This window comes from Vidua macroura, chromosome 8, assembly GCF_024509145.1.
Source record: "Vidua macroura isolate BioBank_ID:100142 chromosome 8, ASM2450914v1, whole genome shotgun sequence".
NCBI lineage: Eukaryota > Metazoa > Chordata > Aves > Passeriformes > Viduidae > Vidua > Vidua macroura.
The window spans coordinates 912047-938169 of NC_071578.1; the positions used below are offsets into that span (position 1 = coordinate 912047).

A 26123-nucleotide genomic window follows, 5' to 3' on the forward strand; every position below is an offset into this window, starting at 1 on the left:
GGTTTGTAAGGGACAAACCCACGGGGTAAGGGACAAACCCACGGGTTAAGGGACAAACCCACGGGTTTGTAAGGGACAAACCCACGGGGTAAGGGACAAACCCACGGATTAAAAGGGACAAACCCACGGGGTAAGGGACAAACCCACGGGTTTGTAAGGGACAAACCCACGGGGTAAGGGACAAACCCACGGGTTTGTAAGGGACAAACCCACGGGGTAAGGGACAAACACACGGGGTAAGGGACAAACACACGGGGTAAGGGACAAACCCACGGGGTAAGGGACAAACACACGGGGTAAGGGACAAACCCACGGGCTGGAAGGGACAAACCCACGGGGTAAGGGACAAACCCACGGGGTAAGGGACAAACCCACGGGTTTGTAAGGGACAAACCCACGGGGTAAGGGACAAACCCACGGGGTAAGGGACAAACCCATGGGCTGGAAGGGACAAACCCACGGGTTTGTAAGGGACAAACCCACAGTTTGTAAGGGACAAACCCACGGGGTAAGGGACAAACCCATGGGCTGGAAGGGACAAACCCACGGGTTTGTAAGGGACAAACCCACAGTTTGTAAGGGACAAACCCACGGGGTAAGGGACAAACCCACGGGGTAAGGGACAAACCCACGGGTTTGTAAGGGACAAACCCACGGGGTAAGGGACAAACCCACAGATTTGTAAGGGACAAACCCATGGGTTAAGGGACAAACCCACGGGGTAAGGGACAAACCCACGGATTAAAAGGGACAAACCCACGGGGTAAGGGACAAACCCACGGGGTAAGGGACAAACACACGGGTTAAGGGACAAACCCATGGGGTAAGGGACAAACCCACGTGTTAAGGGACAAACACACGGATTAAGAGACAAACCCACGTGTTAAGGGACAAACCCACGGGGTAAGGGACAAACCCACGGGTTTGTAAGGGACAAACCCACGGGCTGGAAGGGACAAACCCACAGTTTGTAAGGGACAAACCCATGGGTTGTTAGGGACATGGGTTGTAAGGGAACACAGACGGTCCTGGGGGGCTCAGCCTGGAATCACCTGGGCTGGGCTGGGCTGGGCTGGGCTGGGCTGGGCTGGACAAGGCAGCTGCTCTCAGGCACCCAGCGGCACCAGGCTCCTCTTCACTTGTCTGCCAGGAAATTCATAGGATCCCAGACTGGTGTGGGTTGGAAGGGACCCCAAATCCCACCCAGTGCCACCCCTGCCATGGCAGGGACACCTTCCCCTGTCCCAGGTGCCCCCAGCCCCAATGTCCAGCCTGGCCTTGGGCACTGCCAGGGATCCAGGGGCAGCCACAGCTGCTCTGGGCACTCTGTCCCCGCACTCCCAGGGAAGAATTTCCTTCCAAGATCCCACCTAAGCCTGTCCTCTGGCAGTTTAAATCCATGTTATTTTCCTTGCCGACGGAAGGGTCTCGGCTGAGGGGCAGCCGTGGGATACCTGGGATACCTGAGCTCGCACGGCCTGGGGAAGGGGGAGACTGGGGAGGCTCGGGAAGGTTTGAGGCTTCTGGGGATAGCAAGGAGCTTGAGGAGCTCCGGGGATCGGAGGTGTTGGGGGGTCTGGGGGATTTTAGTGGTGAGGGAGGCTCCGGGAACGTGGGGGTGTCGGGGGTGCCGGCGCAGCCCCGCCGCCTCTGCCATGCCCCGCGGGCAGGGGCTGCCTCCCGCACCTGCGGCCGCCGGGGACGACCCGAAAATCCCACTCGCTCCTGCACCGAACCGCGGCAGAGCCGCGCACCCAGCGGCGGCCGCACCGAGCCCGGCGCCCCCTCCCTCCATCCATCCCTCCATCCATCCCTCCATCCATCTGTCCGTCCGTCCCTCCCGCATCCCTCCCCCTCCCCGGGGCGGCCCCGCCGCGCCCCCGCCCCGCTCGCCCCGCGCCGGGCGGAGCTTGCCCGCGGTGCCGCGGGCTCGGAGTTGCGCCGGGCGGCGGAGGCGAGCGGAGCGCGGCGCTCCCGGCCCCGGCCCCGGCCCGGGCCATGCAGGATGCTCCCGGCCGCCGCCCCGCGCCCGCCGCCGCTGCTGTGGCCGCCGCCCGCCGAGCCCCCCGCTCCTCCCTGGGCCTGGGTGCTGCCCGCGGCCGCGGGGCTGCTCCGGGTGGGCGCTGCCGCCGCCGGGGCCCCCCCTCCGCCGCCGCCGCCGCCGCTGCTGCTGCCGCCCCCCGCGCTGGTGCGGCCCGGGCCGGGCTGGAGCGGCCCCGCCGAGCCCCCGCTGCTGCCGCTGCTGCCCGCGGCCGCCGAGCCGCTCCTGCACGGCCAGGTAAGGGCGGAGCCGCCGTGCGGGGACACAACTTTCCCGGAGCCGCTGCCCGGCGCCAGCCCCGGCACCGAGACCTCCGCCCGCGGCGGGGAGGCGGCGGAACAGACCCCGCGGGGCGGCGGGGGCTCCCCGGGCTCCGCATCCTCCTTTTCCGAGCTCCGCATCCTCCTTTTCCGAGCTCCGCATCCCCCCCTTCCCCGGGCGCTGCATCCCTCTTTTCCCGGGTTCTACAGCTCTCTTCCTCGGGCTCTGCATCCCCCCTTCCCAAGCATTGCATCCCCCCTTCCCTGGGCTCTGCATCCCCCTTTCCTGGGTTTTTCATCCCACTCCCTCGGGGCGCTGCATCCCCCCCTTCCCAAGCTCTGAATCCCCCCTTCCCCGGGTCCTGCATCCCCCCCTTCCCAAGCTCTGCATCCCCCCCCTTCCCCATCTCTGCACCCCCTTCCCGACGCTCTGCGCCCCGCGGGCTCGGTCGCCGGTCGCGGCCCCGGTGTGCCGGAGCGCGGCACTTCCCGCGGCTCTGGGAACGTGCGGCGGGGATTTCTCCGGGAGGAGAGGGGCTGCCAGAGGGGCTGGGGGTCCCTCCGGCGGGGCTGGGCTCCCCGTTCCGGCTGCAGGATGCGCTTTCGGCAGATGCAGCCGGAACGGGAGCGATGCTCCCGGCAGCCGGGGCAGCATCGCCGCCGAGCGTTCTGTGAATATTTATAAAGACGAAAGTTTGAGTGTCACTGGAACCAGCGTGTCGCGCCAGTGCTTTCCCTGATGAATATTTCAATTATTAATTGCTGCCGAGAGGCGGCTCGCAGCAGCGGAGCCCTCAGCCGGGGGCTCGCCCCTCTCAGCGCAGGGGTCGGAGCCGTGCGCGCAGTTTTGCCTCGGCTTTATGGTTTTTGGTAGACAGAAGTAAAAATAAACGCGAGCCTTGAGCGCTGTGGCGTCCGCTCGCTTCCGTGTGATGATTTCCAGCCTTTTCGAGCTCGAGCGTCTCTTGTGGTTCGGGAGAAAACAGTCGGTGCTGCTTTAATGAAACGGGAGCATCAATTATTCTCCAGCGGGAGACCGCTCCACGAACCTGCAGAGGTGGTTTTGCTGTGGGAACCCATTTGCCAGGCGAATTTAAGCTGAGAAAAAAAAACGTTTCCGCCGTTGCCTTTGGCTCTCCAGACGCATTTTCAGGCTCCTCCAGGCGCTGTAAGGGTCAGTGCGAGCAGGGAAGCGCAGGCTGCAGCCGCTGCCGGTGTGCCCCGCTCCAGGCTGCGCCTTGCGCTTCCCGAGCCGCTCCGTGCTGCTCTCCCTGCCGTGCCCAGCGAAACACAAACCCTTGTCGGGCTGAAGGGGCATTCCTGACGTTTTCCGTCGCGTAATTAGGAAATCATGGAGAGCATCGGTTACTCGGGGTAAAATCCTTTTGTTAACTCCTCCTCTTGTGTTTGTTTGGTTTTTTTGTTGGTTTTTTTTTTTTTTTTTTTTTTTTGACCCCTCCGAAGTGGATATTTGGAGCTCATTCCCCGGTCGTAGGATTTTCCCCTTCTTCCAGCGTGGAATTCGTGCCGGTGCTGCCGCCCGTGTACACAGCCGCGGTGCCGCCGCACGCCGGGAAGGGCTGGATTGATAAAAGGCTGCCCAGCTGCAAAGTAAGTGCGAGCCTGGCGCGCTGAGGGGCTTTTGGGGCTTTTTTTTTTTTTTTTTTTGGAGTACATCAAGTGCATGAGCTGAAGAGTGCTGTGGGTTTAGGGGGAGAGGTCGGTGTTTGTCAGGAGAACCCTGAGGAAGAGGAATGTTGGAATGCTGGAAGTGGCAGGTGATGGAGCAGCAGGTACAGCTCCACTGTTCCCAAGTTTTAATAGGACTAAAATGTCCTTAATGTTTATTCCTTTGAGTAGAATGTCCTCATTTTCCTCCCAGATGCGATCAGGGGATTTTTCCATCTTCCCTTCTCCCTGGTTTTCCCACTGTTTGTCCCAAAGGGGTCCAGTGCTGGTGGAACAGTGTCACCGTGGGCACTGCCACATCCCTGGTGCCAGGGTGGCCCTCAGGGGTCCCGTGTCCCCATCCCACCCCTGTTCCCCACATCTGCCCCTTTGCCAGCTGAGTGCTGAACACCTGGCTTTGTGCTGCTGTCCCCCAGCTGGTTTTGTGCTCTGTCCCCTCTGTCCCCCAGCTGGTTTTGTGCTCTGTCCCCCCTGTCCCCCAGCTGGTTTTGTGCTCTGTACCCCTGTCCCCCAGCTGGTTTTGTGCTCTGTACCCCTGTCCCTTACTGGTCTTGTGCTCTGTACCCCTGTCCCTCAGCTGGTTTTGTGCTCTGTCCCCCCTGTCCCTCAGCTGGTTTTGTGCCTTTGTCCCCTCTGTCCCTCACCCCCGTGTCCCCCATGGCTGGGGAGGTGGCTGCAGTCCCTGGTGCCAGTGGGGTCACTCGGGGTGGCTGTGCCAGGCCAGGGGTGGCTGTGCCAGGCCAGGGGTGGCTGTGCCAGGCCAGTGCTGCCTCCAGGGGTTCCCTGCCTCCCGTGCAGCTGCAGCAGCTGATCAGTCCTGTCAAAGCCACTTCATGTTTAAGTGGTCACTTCACTTCAGCCTCAGCACCGAGGGAGCAGAAACCCGCCTGGTTTGGGCAGCTTGTCCCCAGCTGAGGCTCTGCCTGTTGAAATGCCGAGTTAAAGACTCGTTCTCACTTGTGTTTCTGAGTTTGGGATCTCAAACTGGAACGTTTCTCTTTCTTTCTCTTGGACAGATCTACTTGAACAATGCCTTTGCCCTGGATTCGGCCTGGATGCAGCCTGAGGAGTCCAGGCTGTTCCAGGGGGCTGAGAAGCCTCTGCTGCTGAGCAATCAAGTAGCCATGGCTGTAGCCAGGCCAGCTGCTGCCTCCAGGCCGCTGCCCACGCTCCTCTTGGCCCCTCAGCTGATCCCAGGTCAGGAAATAATGACATCAATAATTAATTGCCTGTTTCTTGGTGGTTTTCCCTCAATGCACCCCCCAGAGAGGCAAAGCTGCTCTCGAAAGCAAAGATTTGCTCCCACCCAGCTGCAAAGCCTGGCTTGAGCAGAGCCCTGATGGCCAAGTGCAGCTCACCTCTGAATGAGCTGAGAGGAAGAAAGGGCCGTGTGTAACTGCAGCAGATTGTGCTCTGTAGCTGCTTGGTGACCTCTGCCAGGAAGGGACCAACCACTCCCCACCTACTGAGTTTATTTTCGAACGAGGAGTCGCTGTCAGCCTCAATGACTCCACGATTCTGTGGCGCAGTCCGTGTAGGATTCTCTGGCTGCTCATTTTCAGGGTTTGGTGGGGTCTGTGTAGACAGCCAGCAGGAGAGAGGAGCAGTGGATCCATCATCTCATTATGGCTCAGTCATTTGTGAAATAAATTCCATTAATCTGCATAACTGAACAGAAGAACGAGGAGTTATAAATATTAACTGTGTAAATATTCTGTGGTGCTTTAGGTAACTAAGATTTACACCTGGAAAAGAGCATTTATCCTTGGACAAGAGCAGACCATGCACTCCAGCAGGGCTGAATCTCTGTTTTGTGGCTGAGGGAGTAAATTAAAATAGCAGTTCTATACAGAGGGCTGAGGAGAAGAGTGCCTCTGATGTTTCAGCCCCTAAATACACTCCTGGGGTGGGAGTTGGAGTTACTGGCTTGCAGCCAGCTGTTCCTGCCTTCCTCAGAGCAAAGGTGCTGTGCCTGGGGTTGGGAGCAGAGCTCCCCTTTCCACGGGCTCTCCCCAAAAGCAGTTTGTACTTCAGAGCTGTGCAGCACCCAGGACGTCGTGTTTGCCATCAGTGCTGAGGTTCAGAGGGTGCTGGAGGAGATCCTCGCTCCTGGGCTCGTTACCAGCCTGATTAATTAGCAGGGAGTGCCCTGGCACACGTTGGCCCCTTGAAGCTGGGTCTGCATTTTGGTGTTTTAGCAGAGCTGCGGCTCAGCCGTCCTCTCCTCCTGCCAGCACTGCCTGGGGCTCAGCTGGAGGAGTCAGTGCTGTGGGGAAACCCTGGTATTAATTCATTTCTGTCTGTTAGAGGATTTATTGGTATTTATTACACTTGAAAGCAGCTGCGTGCCTGGGCTGCCTGGGAAATCACAGGATGGGTGAGGGAGGGGGTCTGGGCAGGGGAGCCACAGCCCCTCCTGTTTCTGCACCCTTTAAAGACTTCAATGTTTTCAAATATTTCAGTGTTTTAAACGTGCACAGGCGTATTTTGTCACGTGAAGAATGGCAGATATGAGTCAGGAGTGTTCCTGGGAGCAGCTCAGGGGCAGTGCCAGGCCTGGTGCCACCTCTGTGGGCTGCAGGGAGCCCCGGGAGGGGAAGGGTTTCCTCCCCCTGGACAGTGCAATGTGCCCATGGCTGTGTGCTCAGGTGCCCTGCAGCTGGACCCTGCTCCTCCTGCAGCAGCAGGATCGGTGCTGGCTGCCAGCTGAGCTCCCTCGGGGTGGGAGAAGGGCAGGGAGGAGCTCAAATCCCCCCAGCCACCTCTGTAAATAATGGGATCACAGAATCCTGGAAGGGTTTGGGTTGGGAGGGAGCCCAAATCCCCCCCAGTGCCAGCCCTGCCATGGCAGGGACACCTCCCACTGTCCCAGGTGCTCCAGCCCCAGTGTCCAGCCTGGCCTTGGGCACTGCCAGGGATCCAGGGGCAGGATCCTGTGCCACCCTGTGCCAGGGCCAGCCAGGAATTCCTTCCCATCCTTCGTGAGCTGTTGCTGTGGTTGGTGCCAATCCATCCCGTCCCAGGCTGGGTGGGACAGGAGCTCATCAGGGACCTGCAGCCCCATCCCTGTCCTGCAGCCAGAACCAGGAGCTGCTGCCCCAGGTGCCACGGCAGCACTGGAAGTGTTTCCTGTGGAATATCCGCACTTAATGTGAGGAGTGATGGAAGTCCTGGGAGCAGATTCTCCTTGAGGTGGGATCAGGGGGAGTTAATCAGGTTCCTGTGCGGGATTGGTTTCGGAGCCGCTCCGGCGGCAGCTCTGCCTTCCCCAGTTGTCAGTAATGATATAATTGTTTTCTCAATGGAGCTGCAGCCTTCCTCAGCTAAAGGAGTGAGCAGGGAGCCCGGTGGATAATGTGCATAATTTAACAGCTGCAGCCCCAGCTACTCCAAGGTGTTATTTGCTGTGAGGAGCAGCAGTTATTACCCTCTCCCAAAGTGCAGACCATGAATTTTGTGCTCTGTGTTGTGTGTTTCTGAGGAGAAGGGTGGCCTTGGCCCCTGGCAATGATGCCTGGCCCATGTCTGCCCTGGGGAGGAGGCAGCACTGAATGTTTCTGCCAAGAGAGCCTTGGTATTTCTGGGAGGGGAGGGGAAAGGGAAGGGAGGAAGGGGGGAAGGAAGGAAGGAAGGGAGGGAGGAAGGGAGGAAGGGAGGAAGGGAGGAAGGGAGGAAGGGAGGAAGGGAGGAAGGGAGGAAGGGAGGAAGGGAGGAAGGGAGGAAGGAAGGAAGGAAGGAAGGAAGGAAGGAAGGAAGGAAGGAAGGAAGGAAGGAAGGAAGGAAGGAAGGAAGGAAGGAAGGAAGGAAGGAAGGAAGGAAGGAAGGAAGGAAGGAAGGAAGGAAGGAAGGAAGGAAGGAAGGAAGGAAGGAAGGAAGGAAGGAAGGAAGGAAAAGGAAGGAAGGAAGGAAAAGGAAGGAAGGAAAAGGAAGGAAGGAAGGAAAAGGAAGGAAGGAAAAGGAAGGAAGGAAGGAAAAGGAAGGAAGGAAGGAAAAGGAAGGAAGGAAGGAAAAGGAAGGAAGGAAGGAAAAGGAAGGAAGGAAAAGGAAGGAAGGAAAAGGAAGGAAGGAAAAGGAAGGAAGGAAAAGGAAGGAAGGAAAAGGAAGGAAGGAAAAGGAAGGAAGGAAAAGGAAGGATTCATTCACGTTTCTGTCTCCTGCACTGTGTGGGTGAGGTCAGGGCTGGCCAGGTGCCCCGTGCCACCTGTGTCTGTGCCAGCTGGGTGTCCTGCACGTCCCTGTGAGCTGGGAGGCTGCTGGACGGGGTGAGGGAGCCCTGGCAGCACCCCGTGGTGGGGTTCCACCCACTGGTTAGGGGGAAGCTGCAGCCCTGTGGTACAGCACATTCACGGGTGTCATCTGGAGCTGTGCTGGGGCAGTTTGGCACTCCTGGCCCTCAGGACCATCGCCACCAGTGCTCCCTGGCCCAGGGGGTGTTCTTATGCCCCAGTCTGGGAAGGCTTCCATGGAATTGTGGAATGGGGCTGGAATGGACCTTAAAGCTCACCTGGTTCCATGTGTCTCCTGCGGGGGGACGAGGATGCCGGGTGGGACATCCCAAGGTCACGTTTTGATCCTTCTCGTTCGTGTCTTTCCTCTCTCCCCATGGCAGTACCCTTTACAGAGCCAAGACAGTGGCAGCAGTGGCACTGGCGTGCAGGTACACATCCAAACACAGGCCCAGTTCGCTAGGTAATTCCAGATTACAGCTTCTGAATGAAGTGGGGCTGCTCTCTGATGAATTTGGGTTCTGTTTTCTCATGAAATTCATCCCCCAGGACCTCTGACCGCCTGTATTTCCTAAGCACGAGTTCTTCTATTGAAGCACATCTCCATTTACAAGCACTCAGGTTTTGGCTTCCCAAATTGGATTATCTTGTATTTAAGTGCGTGTGCCGGGGCTCCCTGTTTGGGGACAGAGAATAGCACAGCAGGACCCCATTCGTGTCCCTGAAAAGCTATCAAACCTCTCTTTGTTTGTGGAGCACTCAAGCACTGCCAGCCAAGTGCTTTATTGGGTCTGGGAATGCTTGGCTTTAACCACAGGCTTCACAAAGTTTTTGTTTTGCTCATTAAGTTTGTGGTTTCTCGGTGCTTTTCCCGTTATCTCCCCAAATCAGGAGAAACTTTGAGTGAAGTTTGTTTTCACGCTTAAATCACTGAAATAAACCGACCAGCAGTGTCTTTGTGGGCAAGGCTGCTGTTCTGACCTTTCCATAACATCCTCCTACCTGACCCGAGAGCTCTGTGCGATTAAACCCAGCTCTCCCGGTGCTCGCAGGGCAGCGCTCTTGGTGAGGAGCCAGGGATTTCTATTTACTGCACATAAGCAGGAAAGTCAGCGGGGCTGCTCCTGGCAGTCACTGCCGGGTACAGTGGCAGTGCCAGCGGCTGTTTTCCCTTGGAAAGCCGGGACGTCAGGAGAGCAGGGACGTCAGGAGAGCAGGGACATCCCCGGGTTTCTTTGTTTCCCTTTCCAGGGCTATTGGTGTGTTTGTTTTTGCAGTGGGATATCCCTGTGTGTGTTCCCATTCCAGTGGGATATCCCTGTGTTTGTTCTTTTTGCAGTGGGATATCCCTGTGTTTGTTCCCTTTGCAGGGATATCCCTGTGTGTGTTCCCATTGATATCCCTGTGTTTGTTCCCATTGATATCCCTGTGTGTGTTCCCTTTGCAGGGATATCCCTGTGTTTGTTCCCTTTGCAGGGATATCCCTGTGTGTGTTCCCATTGATATCCCTGTGTTTGTTCCCTTTGCAGGGATATCCCTGTGTGTTTTCCCATTGATATCCCTGTGTGTGTTCCCTTTGCAGTGGGATATCCCTGTGTGTGTTCCCTTTGCAGGGATATCCCTGTGTTTGTTCCCATTGATATCCCTGTGTGTGTTCCCATTGCAGGGATATCCCTGTGTTTGTTCTTTTTGCAGTGGGATATCCCTGTGTTTGTTCCCTTTGCAGGGATATCCCTGTGTGTGTTCCCATTGATATCCCCGTGTGTGTTCCCATTGCAGGGATATCCCTGTGTGTGTTCCCATTGATATCCCTGTGTGTGTTCCCTTTGCAGGGATATCCCTGTGTGTGTTCCCATTGATATCCCTGTGTGTGTTCCCATTGCAGGGATATCCCTGTGTTTGTTCCCTTTGCAGGGATATCCCTGTGTTTGTTCCCATTGATATCCCTGTGTGTGTTCCCATTGATATCCCTGTGTTTGTTCCCATTGCAGGGATATCAGGGTGTTCAGGGTTTTTTTAGGAACTCCAAACACAGGCACAGGGTCAGGTTGAGAAGGTGGCTTTTGTTCCACACGAGGTGAAAGTTTTGCACGTGTCTGGCACACCTGGCAACATCTGTCTGCACTCAGAAGGGGGTGAGGGTCACAGTGGCACCATCGGGCTCCATCTGCAGCTGAGGTCAAAGGAAGGGACAGCGAATTCTGTCTGACGTCCTGGAGCTTTAAAATGCAGGGAATCCGACTTAAAAATAGTGAAAAATTCTGCCTAAAGACATCAGAGCTTAAAGATGCAGAGAACCCTTCTTAAAAATATAGACAATTCTGCTTAAAGCTTAAAGATGCAGAGAATCCTTAAAAATACAGACAATTCTGCTTAAAGCTTAAAGATGCAGAGAACCCTTCTTAAAAACACAGACAATTCTGCTTAAAGCTTAAAGATGCAGAGAACCCTTCTTAAAAATACAGACAATTCTGCTTAAAGCTTAAAGATGCAGAGAACCCTTCTTAAAAACACAGACAATTCTGCTTAAAGCTTAAAGATGCAGAGAACCCTTCTTAAAAATACAGACAATTCTGCTTAAAGCTTAAAGATGCAGAGAACCCTTCTTAAAAACACAGACAATTCTGCTTAAAGCCATCAGCTGGGCTGGGGGGCTGCGAGGGCTGGGCTGGAGCAGGGCAGCACCGGGAGCTCCTGTTGCAGCAGGACTGGTGCCAGGTGCTGCTGCTGGGTTTGGGAACAGGAACACTGCGAGTGCCCATCCCTGGAGTGTCCCAGGAATCCCTGGAGGTGGCACCCAGAGCTCTGGGCTGGGGACAGGGTGGGGATGGGGCACGGCTGGGACTCGGTGATCCTGGAGGGATTTTCCAGCCCCAGGGACTCTGGGATTCAGAGAAGTTTGCACCTCACTGCCGGGGGGTACCATGAGCTGGCAAAAACAGACCTGGGGAAAACACCATTGCTGGAAAGATCCCTGCATTCCCCCCCTCACTGCAATATCAGTGATGGTGCTTGACTCCTCTTTTCACGGCGTTTGGCTTTCTAAATTCCCCCTGTGAGTGCGGGGTGATTAATGGGAGCTCTAAAACCCTTTCAAGGACTTTTTGAGAAAACCTGACAGCAAGATCTGGTTTGTTTGTGAGGAGAACTCCTCAGGGGGAAGCCCCCCGCTCTCGGGGAGTCCTGGGCCAGCAGGCAGTGCCTTTGGCAGAGCCGGGTTGTGTTTGAGGGGATGGCCCGGGGGATGCAGGACCCCGCTGAGCCCTGCCCGTGCTCTCCCCAGCGCTGCCCCCGCAGGGATGGCCCTTCCTCCGTGGAGTTAATCAGCAGGGGAGAAGGAGAGAGAACTTCATCAAAGGAGGGGAAACCACCCCAAGTTCTCTTTCAGCTGAGCGATGAAACTTTGATGAGGGGATTGATGCAAGTTTAATGAGGCAGCCCAGCTCAGGAGCTGCCCAGGCTCACATCATTCTCCTGTTTCCTGCCCTCTTTGGGGAAATCACATCCTCCTCTCCAGAAGAAAAGAATCAAGTGAGAAGTAAACAACCTTTCTGCTCGCGTGCCCTGCAGGAAGGCACAGCAAAGCGGTGTTTGCAGACAGCATTAGCTTTCACAGAGCTACAGGAGATGCTTTGTGGGCTTCTCCCAGCAGCAGGCAGCTGGAATTGGCAATGAGCACAGGCTCTTGGAGGGCAGGTGTTTGACCTCACTGAAGGATTGTTCCACTTCCCAGGTGAATGAACAATGAGCTTGTGTTTAACACTCGGATTGGTTGGACACTGATGGTTTTAATTTTTTTTGGTTTTTAATTTCCACTGTTGGTCTGGCAGAAAAATCTGTTTTCATTTATCCATTGCTAAATGATCAAAACTGAAATATGTGTGGGGTTTGTTTGGCCTGTGTGCCTGTTACTTAGTGCATCTGCTGGTGTTCCTTGGCATGGAGGAAAAATGACTGTGGAAATAATGGACTTTTTTTTTTTGGTGACACTGAAAATGTTAAACTTCTGTTTTGCTAATGCAGGGCTCATTTTGTTGGGAAATAATTGTTTGTAAAGGGCTGGGACAAAGCTGGGAGAGCTGGGGGGGCTCACCTGGAGAGGAGCAGCTCCAGGGAGAGCTCAGAGCTCTGCCAGGGCCTGGAGGGGCTCCAGGAGAGCTGGAGAGGGACTGGGGACAAGGGATGGAGGGACAGGGCACAGGGAATGGCTCCCAGTGCCAGAGGGCAGGGCTGGGTGGGAGATTGGGAATTGGGAATTGTTCCCTGGCAGGGATGGAATTCCCAGAGCAGCTGTGGCTGCCCCTGGATCCCTGGCAGTGCCCAAGGCCAGGCTGGCCACTGGGGCTGGAGCACCTGGGACAGTGGGAGGTGTCCCTGCCATGGCAGGGGTGGCACTGGGTGGGATTTGGGCTCCCTCCCAACCCAAACCATTCCCCGATCCCGTGATCTCAGCCCAGGTCCCTGCTGTCTCCTGCCTGGAGTTGTTTGGGGGCTGCATCCCCCACCCCAGAGTGAGCCTCCCCAAACCCCCACTCCCTGCTCTCGTGCTGGGATACTCACGGAGAGAGGGAAGGCCTGGAGGGGAGGGGGATCAGCTGGGGTGTGTGGAGCCACAGGTGTCTCCCAGTGCCTGCAGGGTTGGCACCCGGGGCAGAGCTTTGCTGGGTGCCACAAGAAGCTGACGATTGCTCAATTTTTGAATGCCGAGCTCGGCGTGCAGGGAGGAACAGCTGCTGTTTGTCAGATTTGCTCTGCTCCTCAAGAGTTTTACTGTTGTTTATTTAACGTAATTAGCCAGGACTCAGCTCTGAAGGTCTTCCCTGCCCCTGTCAGGCTGGGGAGAGAATGGTGCAGGGGCTCAAGGGTGTCCAAGGGTTTATTTGGGACATTCCTGGGTTCCATTGGCAGGCGCTGCCCAGGGAGGGTTGCAGTGCCCATCCCTGGAGGTGTCCCCAGGAATCCCTGGAGGTGGCACTCAGAGCTCTGGGCTGGGGACAGGGTGGGGATGGGGCACAGCTGGGACTCCACGGGCTGGGAGGGCTTTTCCAGCCCCAGGGACTCCATGAAGTGTCCTGCTGAGTTTTTGGGATGAAGGAGATGAGATGTAGAGCTTGTCAAAGTCAGGGATTTGTGTGCAGGACACAGCAGAGCAGCCAGGCAGGGGAGGGAGCAGTGGGTGCCTAATGTGGCAAGGAACAAATTCAGATTTGGCATCAGACAGTTACACTCCGGAAAGCTGAGAATAATTGTGTTTCCTGTGTTCAAATATTTGACATTTTAATTAAGTTTTTTTTTCATTTAAATGTAATAACTCTGCACAGTTTGTGTGTGAGTCACTGCTGCCTTGTCCCTGTGGGTGGGTTATGCTGAGGTGTTCACACCTGTGGGCTTCAGTGGCTGAAAATGCTCCAGCCACGAGCTGGGCTTTGGAATCACCATCAGCAAAGGGGCTCCGGGTCCTTCAGGAATGGCTCAGTCATGGAACAGCTGGGGACCCCTGGGACCACCCGGGCCAACCCCTGCCCAGGCAGGGTCACTGGGGCAGGGGACACAGGAGCGTGTCCGGGAGGGTTTGGAAGGGCTCTGCAGAGGGAGACCCCGGCCCCTCCCTGGGCAGCTGCCCCAGGGCTCTGCCCCTCCGTGCACAGAAGTTCTCCCTCACGCCGGGGTGGAACTTGCTGTGGCTCAGCTCCTGGCCAGTGCTCCTCGTCCTGCCTCTGGCACCGGCCTCTGACAGCCCCTGGGGAGATTTGTACGGCTCGCTGGGATCCCCCCTCGGCCTTCCCTTCTCCAGCCTGAGCAGGCCCAGCTCCCAGAGTCTCTCCTCATCTCAGAGATGCTCCAGTCCCAAAAGGACTCTGTGGCCTCTCTGGACCCTCTCCAGTAGCTCTTGGCTTTCTTCCTTTGTCTCTGCTCCAGGGAACAGGGACAGGAGGAGAGGGAACGGCCTCAGGCTGGGCCAGGGCAGGCTCAGGGTGGGATCAGCAGAAATTTCCCCATGGAAAGGGGGTCAGGGATTGGCACTGCCCAGGGAGGGTTGGAGTGCCCATCCCTGCAGGTGTCCCCTGGAGGTGGCACTCAGAGCTCTGGGCTGGGGACAAGGTGAGGGTTGGTCAGGATTTAGACTTGATGACCCTGCAGATCCTTTCCACTGTAAATGATTCTGTGGTTCTGTGATTCCTGAACTCTGGAGCCCAGAGCTGAGCACAATAAACAGATTTTTTTTTCCACCTCACACCCGCTCAGGCTCTGCTGTCTCTCTGAGGGGACACGCAGGGCCGGGTGGGACGAGCTGCATCTTGTTCCATCCCGTGCCCACATCCAGAGTGCTGAGCATGCCACTGTCCCCAGGCCCGCTGCTCTCCCCTCCAGCTCCCACTCACGTCTCTCTCTCCCCCACAGGTGGTTGCCAGAACAGCCTTAAAGCCGTGGGTGGCACTCAGAGCCTGGCGCTGGTGGCCCTGGAGCCCGAGGCCCCCCAGGGCCCCCCGGGGCCGAGCCTGCAGCCCTGCCACCTCCTCACCTTCTCCCCCATCAAAGTCCCACTCCTGGCCTCGTCCTTCCCAGGTAAGGTCCCTGCTGTGCCCTGCAGAGCAGCTCAGGGCAGTGCAGGGGGGGTGTTGGTGAACGTTGGGCACAGGTGGCACTGCCAGGGGTAAACTGGGGGTTCCTGGAGTGGTTTGTGGGCGTTCTCTGGGCTGTGTGTCAGGAGTGGGGTCAGAGCTCCGGGGATCTTTGTCGTGGGCGCGTCCCTGTGACATTTAGGGGCAGCTGAGCTGGTTCCTCTCTCATCTTAGGGGGTTCTGTGGGAAAACCTCTGAGCCCCAGCAGCACACTGTCTTGGTTTGGAAAGACTGGTGCCTGCTGAGGAAGGCAGGAGCCTCCCCTAAAATGGAAAAATGTAGACTCCCTCCCTCTGAATTGTTATAAGTTTGAAATGAAGGGGGGCTCTCAGGCAAAAATATGGGAGCAGGAATAACAGTTCCTTATTAGGGAAGAAAATAAAAAGATGAAATAAACAATGCAGAGAACTAAAACAACACTGACAGAGTCAGAACACACCCTGACACCCTGTTAGGGTGTTGGCTGCAGTCCAGTTGGAATTGTGGCTGCAGTCCTCCTGGAGTGGCAGCTGTGGTTCTGTTGGAGCAGGGATCCTGTAGAAAAGGGTGCAGGTCATCTTCCTGCAGTGGAGGAGGCAGCTGTTCCTCTGGGAAATCCAGCGCAGGAAAAGCCGTGCTGGTGTCCCAAAAACCCAGATTGTATCCAGGTAGGAATGCTTGGCTCCTCCCTCTGGGCGGAGCATCTCACAGTGGGATGCTGTGATTTTCTCAGTCCTGCAGTAGCATTCAGCAGCCCATTAACAGCAGATGTCTCCTGGAGGGAGGATTGGTTGTGGAACAGATAAAGAAAACTGCCCAGTTAACAGAAGATAACTGGCACACCTCTGACAGAGGCAATCGAACACATCCTGCCTTGCAGTCTAGGACACACCCTCAGGGGTGTGGTGGGGGCTCACAGCTGAGCTGAAATGTTCAAGTTCTCAGCTGAAATGTTCATGTTCTCAGGTGAAATGTCCACGCTCTCAGGTGAAATGTCCACGTTTTCAGCTGAAATGTCCACGTTCTCAGCTGAAATGTTCACGTTCTCAGTGGCAATGTTCAAGTTCTCAGCTGAAATGTTCATGTTCTCAGCTGAAATGTTCACGCTCTCAGGTGAAATGTCCACGTTTTCAGCTGAAATGTTCATGTTCTCAGCTGAAATGTTCATGTTCTCAGCTGAAATGTTCACGTTCTCAGCGGCAATGTTCAAGTTCTCAGCTGAAATGTCCACGTTCTCAGCTGAAATGTCCACGTTCTCAGCTGAAACGGGCACTCAGGAGGTGTCTGCACAGCGTGGGACAGCGCTTGGTGAAGTCCTGAGCAGATTCTCTGCGTGGTTTTAGTTCCAGACGCTGGGAGAGCTCAGCCCGGATCCTTTCCCGGAGCTGAGGTGTGGTTGTCCTGGAGAAATCCCTCTTTTCCTGATGTTGAGTGAAACCTTTCTGGAGGTGGCAGCTGAGGGGGCATCCCTGCCTGGCTGGGCAGGTCGGGCTGATCCGGAGCCTTCAGGGCAATGCTTGGAACTGCCCCTGGGATGCTTGGGGCTATTTTCAGAACACTTATCTGCCAATTAAGTTAAAAATGTAAATGAGGGTGTGTTTTCCATCTTTTTGGTAATTGAAGTGTAGCACAGCGAGGCTCAGGGAGATGGAATTCTGCAGAAGGTGCAGTTCTGGTTTGGCGTTGGTGGGAGAGCTTTAATGAGAGATGGATCCCAGGGACTCCTTCCTGCAGGGCTGTGGGACCAGGCTGGGAACAGCAAACGGGCCCAGAGGAGGGAAGGTGCAGGAAAAAGGAGGCTCAGGGGGGACCTTGTGGCTCTGCACAGCTCCTGCCAGGAGGGGACAGCCGGGGGGGTCGGGCTCTGCTCCAGGGAACAGGGACAGGAGGAGAGGGAACGGCCTCAGGCTGGGCCAGGGCAGGCTCAGGGTGGGATCAGCAGGAATTTCCCCATGGAAAGGGGGTCAGGGATTGGCACTGCCCAGGGAGGGTTGCAGTGCCCATCCCTGGAGTGTCCCCAGGAATCCCTGGAGGTGGCACTCAGAGCTCTGGGCTGGGGACAAGGTGGGGATGGAGCACAGGGTGGACTCGGTGATCCTGGAGGGCTTTTCCAGCCCCAGGGGCTCTGTGGAATGACTGAAAATGTTTTGTACTTAGTCCAAAAATTGGTGCTGAACTTGGAGCAGAAAGCAGAGTTGATGCTGCTGTGGGGCAGGGAGCTGGTGCTGCTTCCCATGGAATGTCCTGTTTGACTCCTGGGAAGCGTTTTGCTCCTTTAGGAATATTTTAGTGACGCTGTCGAGCAGGACGGGAACAGAGAACTCCAGATCAGAAGGCAAAGAAAATGAACTCTCTCTTTATTTCAAATGTACTGCTCTATATATAGAGAACATCAAGACTAATTTCATTGGTCTTAGGGTAAAAACATCCCACACCATTGGTGTGCAGTGAATGGCACACAGAGGCAGAACATATCTATAAACAATGTGAATAACAAGGTAGATTAGAGAATTATTTACATTCTTTCCCAACTGTTTCCCAGGCTCTTGCCTGGTTAGAAAAACCTTTCTCTCTGACTGAGCTGAGAATATCCACATTTTAGAGGAGGAACCAAAAGAGGAACAAATCCCTGTTTACCTGGAAAGTAGGATGACGTTTGAGATGTGTTCTCAGTGCAGTGTGGGGAGGAGCTGGGCATGGCTGGGTGCTGTCGTTCAGGAATCTCTGTCCCCCCAGAACTTCCTGGGTCCTGTGACAACAAACGTGCCAGGCCAGGAGAAGTGTCCCCGAACTGTCCCCTGCTGTGCCTGGTGTGTGATGGGCCATCAAAAAGCTCACTCGGAGTGCCTCAGCAATGTTACCCATCACTCATGGCCAGCCCAGCTGGGCACTCTCTCCTGCTGACTGAGAGCAGCTTTTTGGGAATGCCTGAGCCTGGAGCAGTGAACTGAGACCCAGCTCCCTGCTTTTCTCTGTCCCCCTCAGCTCTGGGGGAAGGCTGGGGCCCTCGCAGAGCTGCCATCCAACAGTGGGACAGGATCATTTCACTGGGCTGGAGGAGGATGGAGGGGCTTGGGGCTGGATTTTGTCACACCAGCCTGAGGGAAGGAGCCTTGGGGCGGCCTCGGGGCAGGGACCCCTCTGTGGTGTCCTGGGCAGGTCCAGACCTGGCAAAAAGGGCTGAGGGCCTGGAAGGGCTGAGGAAGGGAGTGGAAACAGGGGGAAAGCAGGTGCAGAAACCTAAAATGCAATGTGGGCTGCACCCCACAGCTGCTGTTTGGGGAATTGCTGTGGCCAGCTGTGATGGGAGCAGGGGGATGGCTTAAACTGCATCTGTTTAGGAGGGAGGTGGGAAGGAATTCCTCCCTGTGAGGGTGTCCTGATCCTGTCCCCTAAAAAGTGGCCCTGGGGTGAATGAGCTGTGGCCCTGGGGTGAATGCCCTTCCCACATTCCCCTTGTCTAAAGCCAATGAAAGGCCATGGGCACACCGTAGCAATGGCCTCAAAACCCCCAAAATGACATTATTTCCAACTTCAGTCTCCATGTTTATTGGTGCCTGGAAGGCTGAACACTGCGTGTGTGATTGGCCCAGTTAATTGATTGTCCCCTGTTAATTGATTCTGTTGGAGATCAGTGTCCTGTTCCTGCCTTGTGTAGTGCTGTGTCTCCAATCACAGGGATTTGCTCTATCTTAGGAGTGAATGTTGATTTTTTTACACCTTTGATTGTGGGCAGTTTTGCAGCCTTGCAGTTAATTCCTGGCAGCCTAATGATAGCTTAGGGAATTGCAGGGGTGGGAGGTGTGGGAAGGGCACAGGGCAGGTGAGGATCCAGGCTCTGCTGCTTTTCCATCCTCACAGAGGAAATTCCTTGGAATTCCCTCAAAGCAAATCACCAGGGATTTAGGGGAACCGCGAGTGCGCACAGTGCAGCGGTCATTTAAAAAAAATTCATTTTTAATACAATTTATTTTGCATTTTGGGAAGGAAAGCCAGAAGCAAAGCTATGAGAGAGCAGGGGATATTTAAGGAATTTAAAGCCACGTGCAGCAGGAGGCTGTGAAGGATCCCAGCTGGATCCCTGGAAAGGGGGCTGAGCACACAGGCTGGGAGGTGCTGGCTGCTGCAGGCTGCTGTGCCTTGGCTCTGCAGTCAGGGGTGCTCTTGGGGATTGTTTTGTCACCGTGCTGAGCCTCGAAAAACTTGTAATGATGAAATAAACGTATGGGAGAGGAGCAGCATAAAAGTCCTGGGTTTAATAGCAACATAAAATACTGTTTTATATGGAATAAAATATTGAAGCTGTCCATGGAGTGATCTGTGGCTGGAGAGGCTCCAGCTGAGGCTCTGAGCTGTGCAGTGAGAGGGGCCTTGGCCCCACACTGCTGTGCCCTCTGCTCCCACCCCAGTGAGGTGAACAGAGAAGGTTCCAGCAATGCAATTGCAGCCCCATTTTGGGTTAGTATTGCTTTTCTTTCCTTCCTTCATTTTGCATCCACTGGTGGTGCTGCTCGTGCATCTCCCAGGCAAATGTTCCCTTAAATATTTCATGGCAGCCTGGCTGGGAGTGTGGATTTTGTGCCAGGTTTAACATAAAGACTAAACAGGAGCTTGTGGAGATGCAGCTCCTCGCTGTGCTGCATCTTCCTGGGCTCTGCTGGGGGAGGAAACTGCATTTCCCAGCACTGCCACGCCAAGGCTCTGAGAGCTGGCTCAAAGAAACCCTAAATGCATTCAAAGTGCAAACACCAGCACTTACCTGCAGTAATTAAGGAATGGGGTGCCTGGTAATCTCTAACACCCCTCTGCAGCTACTGCTTAAAGAAGTGGGTGTTTATTTTCCTCACATGCAGGTTTTTAATGGTGGCAGTGAGGAAGGTAAGAGATGAGTCTGTGCTTATGGACTCTGTAAATTAGCAGTGAGCACAAATATTAAAAAAGGCACCATCTGCCATATAATCCATTTGCCACCTGTTCCCTGGCTCTCAGCATTATTTAAGGGTTTAAATGTGGTGGTTTAGGCTGCCACAGAACAGCTGGGAAGTGACTGAGCCTTTTTCCTCTCAGCACCTTAATGCTGTGTGTCAAGGCCAGCTCTCGGTGCCAGGTTTGTGCCCGAGCTCTGTCTGTGTCTGTCAGTCCCTCCTTAGCAGGGCTGCTGCCTGAGCCAGGCTCAGGGCACACTTAGAGATGGTTCATGGGCTGGGGAGGGAGCTGCTGCTCCTCCCAGCAGGGGCACAGGCTGTCCCAGAGCGGCCACAGAGCCTGGGAAGGCAGCTCTGGAGTTAGTCCTGTTAAACCCTTGAGGTCCCTGGGGAATCACAGAAGCCCAGGATGGATTGGCTTGGAGCGACCTCAGAGCCCACCCAGTGCCACCCTGCCACGGCAGGGACACTCTCCCCTGTCCCAGGCTGCTCCAAGCCCTGTCCAGCCTGGCCTTGATGTTCCAGAAATTTCCCAGATGCTTCCTGGCCAACCTCTTCCCTCCCAGTTCCTTACTGGGAGGGCTGGGCTGAGCCATGTGTCCAACCTCTGTGCACACTCCAAACTCCTTCCTTCCTTCCGTTAATGAGATTAATTACCAGCTGCAGTGCAGTGAGTGCATGCAATGCAGTGAGTGCATGCAGTGCAGCGAGCCCCTGCAGCTCTGGGCACGGGGTGGCTCCTGCTGGCTGTGCCAGGCTGGGTTGGTGCCAGGCTGGGGCTGTGCCAGGCTGGGTTGGTGCCAGGCTGGAGCTGTGCCAGGCTGGGGCTCTGCCGGGCTCACTCCCACGGGTCAGCCTTTGGGATCCCTTTGGGATCCACTCCGTGGGCATCCTCCTCGTGCAGTTCTCACCCCACACTAGCCCAGCCCTCCCCTGCACCAGAACTCCACGGTACTGGCTGAGCACAAATGAACAGTTCTGGGGAAACAGCCAGTGTTCCAGGCAGGAATGTGGCGCTCCTCTCCTGAGGAAGCTTCCCCTTGCCTTGCTGGGTGTGCCCCGTGTCTGGCACTGGCACAGGCTGGCCTGGGAGTGCTGGGTGGCTCTAACGAGCTCTAATGCTGGGTAACGAGGCAAGTAAATGAATGTTTATAGTTATTTAAGTGATCACTTCCTGCCCGGGCTAATATTCAGCACAAAATCACCTTTTGGTTCCCTGTCTGTGTTGGCGCAGCAGAGGGCAGGTGAGCGGGTACAGGGGCTCAAATAATGCCCAGAACCCACTGAAATGGTACCAGTTCCCTGCTGGAAGCTGGAGCTGCCCAGTCAGGACCCTGTAAGAAATGGGGTGATGGCTCTCAGTGTGGAAATTCAGCTTGTTTGGGTTACCGAGGCAAAGTGCAGGAGCAGGACGGGCAGGGTGAGGTCAGGCACAGCTCTGTGGTGCCACTGCACATTTTTGCACCACCCAAAGCCAGTCATGGGGAGTTTATTGGTGCAAATCCATGCGTGGACCACAGTGGGTTTATGGATCACTTTGTACCAACAGGGGGATTCCCGAGGCTTTGGGATGCCTGGGGGGGGCAGGGGCAGGACCTGAGGGTCAGGCTGGGCATCAGGAAAAGGCCACAACCCAGTCCTGTTTAGGCCAGGCTCATGGCTAAGCAGCTGCTCCCACGGTGTGCTCCAGAAGAGGCTCTCAGTGCCTGGGATGTAACAGCAAGGTATTGACAAAAGGAAAAATATCAATACCCCAGTGGCAGCTACAAAAGACAAACAGCCCAAATCCTCTCAGTCGTGCCCAGCTCTTGGTAAATGTCATGAAAGTCAGAGTTAATTTACTGTGTCTGTAAGTGCTTGTTAAGACACTGAGCTGGGTTTTTCTGGGAGCAGTGCAGCGCTGTGCAGTGTTTCAATCAGCTCTCAGCCCCAGCAGCAGCTCCTCTGCTCAGAGCCCTGCCAGGTGGGATTGCCCCAGCCAGGGCTGAGCCCGGGGCTGCCAGCACTGGCACAGGAGTTTGTCATTTCCCCTGCTCCCTCTGAGGAGCTTGGCCTGCACGGGGCAGGTTGGGCTTTTTCTTTCTGTTAGGGACTCAGATCCATCGAGATTTGTGTAGCTTAAAAAGCCCTCACTAAACTGGATATATTTCTTGTAAATGGAGCAGAGGTCTTAGAAGGAAAACCCAAACGGAGTGAAAGAAAGGAATAAGCCTTGGAAGGATAATGGGATCATTCCAGGAGGAGTCCTTGCTTGCCCCTCTCCAGAAGATGAATGAATGAGAATTCCTGTGAGGATCCCGTGAGTTTTAAATCAGGGCTGAGGGAACACCTTGTTTTGGTGGCTGCTGCTGCTGCTGCCTCCTGAAATTTATTTATGCAATTAAAGCATGAGGAACTGTGCAGTGTGGCCAAGGCTTAGTGGAACGGTGCTGGGATGCAAAATAATTCCCAGGGGATGTCCAGGCCCAGCCTTGGTGCTGTGTGGGGGTGCCCAGCAGGAAAACTGGGGGACTTGGAGAGGGGAGCAGGGCAGGAAATCCTGCTGAGGCCCCTGTAAGAGATGGGAGTGATGTTGCTTTGTGTGCTTTTGTCTTGCTTATTAGTGAGGGGGAAAAAAAAAAAGGATTTTTTAAAAATTATTTTTTATGTGTTCAACTTCATTATTCAGCTGTTTGGGAACTGGTTTTGATGCTGTAAAGTGAAGCCACAGAGTGGATTTCAACTAATACATTCCCAGTGTTTGGCCTGAATCAGGGCTGGATGTGGGGTAAACTCGGTGCAAAACTAAACCTGAGGGAGGAAGAAATTCCACATTGCCAGTGGATTAATCTCCATTTTTAGGATTTGCATCTGCAGGGCCTTTTCCCTCCTGGTGCAATTCTCAGCATGGTGTGTTAGGGAAAGGATAATCTCAGCATTCCCTGGAATAGAAGGGGACCCTGGAATGCTCCAGACTTTCTGTCTAAGGGGATTGAGAGCTGAGCAAACCCTGTGCCACAAAGCATCCTTGGAATCATTGGAATTGCTGCTACACTTCATCCTGGAAACTAAAATTAATGCAGAAATACCTGATTGGGAGTTTATTATGAGGGAACAGAAATTCCAGGGCACCATGGCACGACGTGGGAGTCTGTGAGGCTGAGAGCTCAGGGTTTGTGTTGTTGTTATTATTATTATTATTATTATTATTATTATTATTATTATTATTATTATTATGGTGGGAACCAAATCCACAGGGATTTTCCTGCTGTTTTGCCCCGTTTTGCTTTGGAGCTGTGGGTGTTTCCTGGGTGACTCCCCCGTTCCTCAGCCAGGCCCCACTAAAGTGTAAAGAATTATGATGAGGTAAAATGAATCTTCCTTCTTGGCCAGAATATAAATAAGGGAAAATAATTACATTTCCCAATTTTAAGTGTGCCATAGGAGCTTCCCCAGAGTACTAAATGGAATTTCATGGATTTTATTGCACTTGCAGCTCTGTTGGCACACGCAGGGCGTGGGGATGGTAGAAGGGGAAAAGGAGAAGGACCTGGGGCTTGGAGCAGCCTGGGACACTGGGAGGTGTCCCTGGCCTTGGCAGGGCTGGGCTGGGCTTTAAGGTCCTTCCAACCCAAACCAGGCTGGGATTCTGTCCTTCCCAGAAAATCCCTCCTGCCAGCCCCTGCTCCACACTGAGTTCCCTCTGTGGCATCAAGAACCTGGGACTCAAACCTGCCTCAGAAACCACCAAAAAATGGAGCACGAGAGTCACATTCCTGGTTTCTACCTGGCTGGGTTCACAATTCCAAACCTGATTTCTGACCCAAGTCCTCCCAGAAATGAGTGCTTGAAGATTTCCCTGCGAAACACAACGACTGGTCCATGCAGAAATAATTACCGTGCTATGGCAGGAGCAAGGGGAGGTTCTGAGGGTCTGACGCTGCACAATTCAGTGTATTCTCTCAGAATTACATCCCCTCCAGAGAGGAGATGGAAATTGGCTGCTGGAGTTTGCGTGAGGCTGGAAAAGAATCATAAAAGTTTGGGAAATGGGACTGGACGGGGCAGTGAGAAGGGCTGTGGGAGATGAAGGGTGTGGGGTGGCCACCACCATCACCTTCCTCATCACCCCCTTTTCTCCTGCTGTGGGCAGGGGCTCCCTCGGCTGCAGGGTGGTCCCACCTCCCCTCCCTGGGCTTGGAAAAGCTCTGTCACAGCCCAGGGGAGTCCCAGTCCCTCCAGGCACATTCAGCACAAATTCCTGCTGTGGCTTTGGGCACCTCCAGCCTTCCTTTCCAATTTTTTCAGCGGTGGCTCCATGAATAATTCAGGAAGAGCCCTTGACCTGGGCTGGCTGCCACCTGCCCTGCTCGGGAGGCAGGAGCTGCTGCTCTCAGGAACTGCCCAGAAACCCAACACAAGCTTTTCCCCCCAGTCTGGAGGCTCCTTCGAGGTGTGTGGTGCAGCAGGAGCCAGCAGATCCCAGTGCAGTGTCACACTCCTGGAAGCACGGCTGGAGCAGCTCTGAATCCCTGCTCCGAGCGTGGGCTGGGTCCTGTTTGGGGTGTCCTGGACAGGGAATGCCACAGCTGGGCCTGGGGCAACGGCAGCTGGGGTCCTCTGAGTGAGGTGCCAGAAAAATTCAGATTGCTGAGGCTTTCACAGCAATATTAATAATGATTTATAGTGCTCTGCTCCATGGGACAGGGCCCAGGGAGCGGCTGGAGCTGGGCCAGGGGGTTTGGATGGATTTTGGGAAAGGTTCATCCCCAGAGGGTGCTGGCACTGCCCAGATCTTGGGGTCTGGGTGTCGAGGTGACCCCAAGAGTGTAAAAGTCCTCATTTCCCAGCCCTGCAGCCAAAGGAGGAGTCTGAATGTGCAGGGTCGGCTTCTCAAGGGTGTTTATTTTCCCTTCTCTAGAACATTCTCTCTCTGCCCTGCTGAGCTCTGCCCAGCAGCTCGGCCATGGCATTCTGTCTGCCCTCAGGGCAGTGTTCACATTTTATACCCAAAACTCCGTGTGCCGTGGTTACAATAACGTGCCAATGTCTGTCATTGATGTTGGGCAGTGTGTCTGTGCCTGAAACCAACAGAAAAGTGTCACCAGCACAGCAAGACATGGAGGGCAAGGAGAAGGAGAAGAAGGTCAGGACACACCCAAATCCCTCCATCTTGTCCCCTTGAACCCCATTCTAAAAAACCCCAAAATTCTACTTTTTCACCCTGTGTTAATTCAACTACCACACTGCTCAAACCCTTGTGGTTTGTAATTCCTCACACAGAGTTGGCAGCTTTTCCCACGGGCTAAAATGGAAGCCACAGGTGTTTTTGACTTTGTGCCAGGGTCTCTGAGCCCCCCTGCCAGGGTCTGGAGCCAGCCAGGGCAGCCAGAGGGGTGTGCTGGGTTCCCACAGCCAGGCTCCCCAGGGAATGGGCACGGCCCCGAGGCTGCCAGAGCTCCAGGAGCCTTTGGACACCACTCCCAGGGATGCCCAGGTGGGATTTTGGGGTGTCTGTGCAGGGCCAGGGCTGGACTGGATGATCCCTGTGGATCCAGCTCAGGATACTGCACGATCCCACAGGATTTAAAACAAAGCCCAGAAGAGGATCAGAGCTTTGGGGCAGCGGGATAAACAATCCTGGGGTTTTCCCCTCGGTGAGCAGCAGAGCTTGCCTTGGCTTCGCCCGCTGCCCGTGGGGGTGGTAAATCCAGGGGATGGTGGAATTCCATGGGCTCTGCAAGGCCCTCAGCCAGGGCAGCCTGGAGCACTCCCCTGGGTGGAGGGAGGCTCTCCCTGCCCGTGCAGAATCCCAAATGCAGCTCCTGGGTGCCCATGCCTGGCGGGAGCGCTCGTTGGCAGAGGCAGAGAGTGGAGAACAGCGGGTTTGGGTTCTTTGAACTCCCTCAGGGCTTGGGTTCTTTGAACTCCCTCAGGGTTTGGGTTCTTTGAACTCCCTCAGGGTTTGGGTTCTTGGCTCTGAATCCCTCAGGGTTTGGGTTCCTGGCTCTGAATTCCCTCAGGGTTTGGGTTCTTTCTCTGAATCCCTCTGGGTTTGGGTTCTCTGAACTCCCTCAGGGTTTGGGTTCTTTGAACTCCCTCAGGGTTTGGGTTCTCTGAACTCCCTCAGGGTTTGGGTTCTTTGAACTCCCTCAGGGTTTGGGTTCTCTGAACTCCCTCAGGGTTTGGGTTCTTTGAACTCCCTCAGGGTTTGGGTTCTCTGAACTCCCTCAGGGTTTGGGTTCTGGGCTCTGAATCCCTCAGGGTTTGGGTTCTTTGAACTCCCTCTGGGTTTGGGTTCTTTCTCTGAATCCCTCAGGGTTTGGGTTCTTGACTCTGAATCCCTCTGGGTTTGGGTTCTTTGAACTCCCTCAGGGTTTGGGTTCTTTGAACTCCCTCAG

At 55.1% G+C, this 26123-nt stretch overlaps 1 protein-coding gene across 1 annotated transcript in view; it reads left to right on the forward strand.

Annotated features, from left to right (window-relative positions):
• Window positions 1-2005: 2005 nt before the first annotated feature.
• Window positions 2006-26123, forward strand: part of TCERG1L (transcription elongation regulator 1 like) — a 57647-nt gene continuing 33529 nt past the window's right edge. Inside the window, exons 1-4 of the mRNA XM_053983586.1 lie at window positions 2006-2278; window positions 3766-3912; window positions 5007-5187; window positions 14619-14783. Of these exons, the coding sequence (XP_053839561.1) occupies window positions 2006-2278; window positions 3766-3912; window positions 5007-5187; window positions 14619-14783 (766 nt within the window). The remainder of the gene's footprint in view (window positions 2279-3765; window positions 3913-5006; window positions 5188-14618; window positions 14784-26123) is intronic.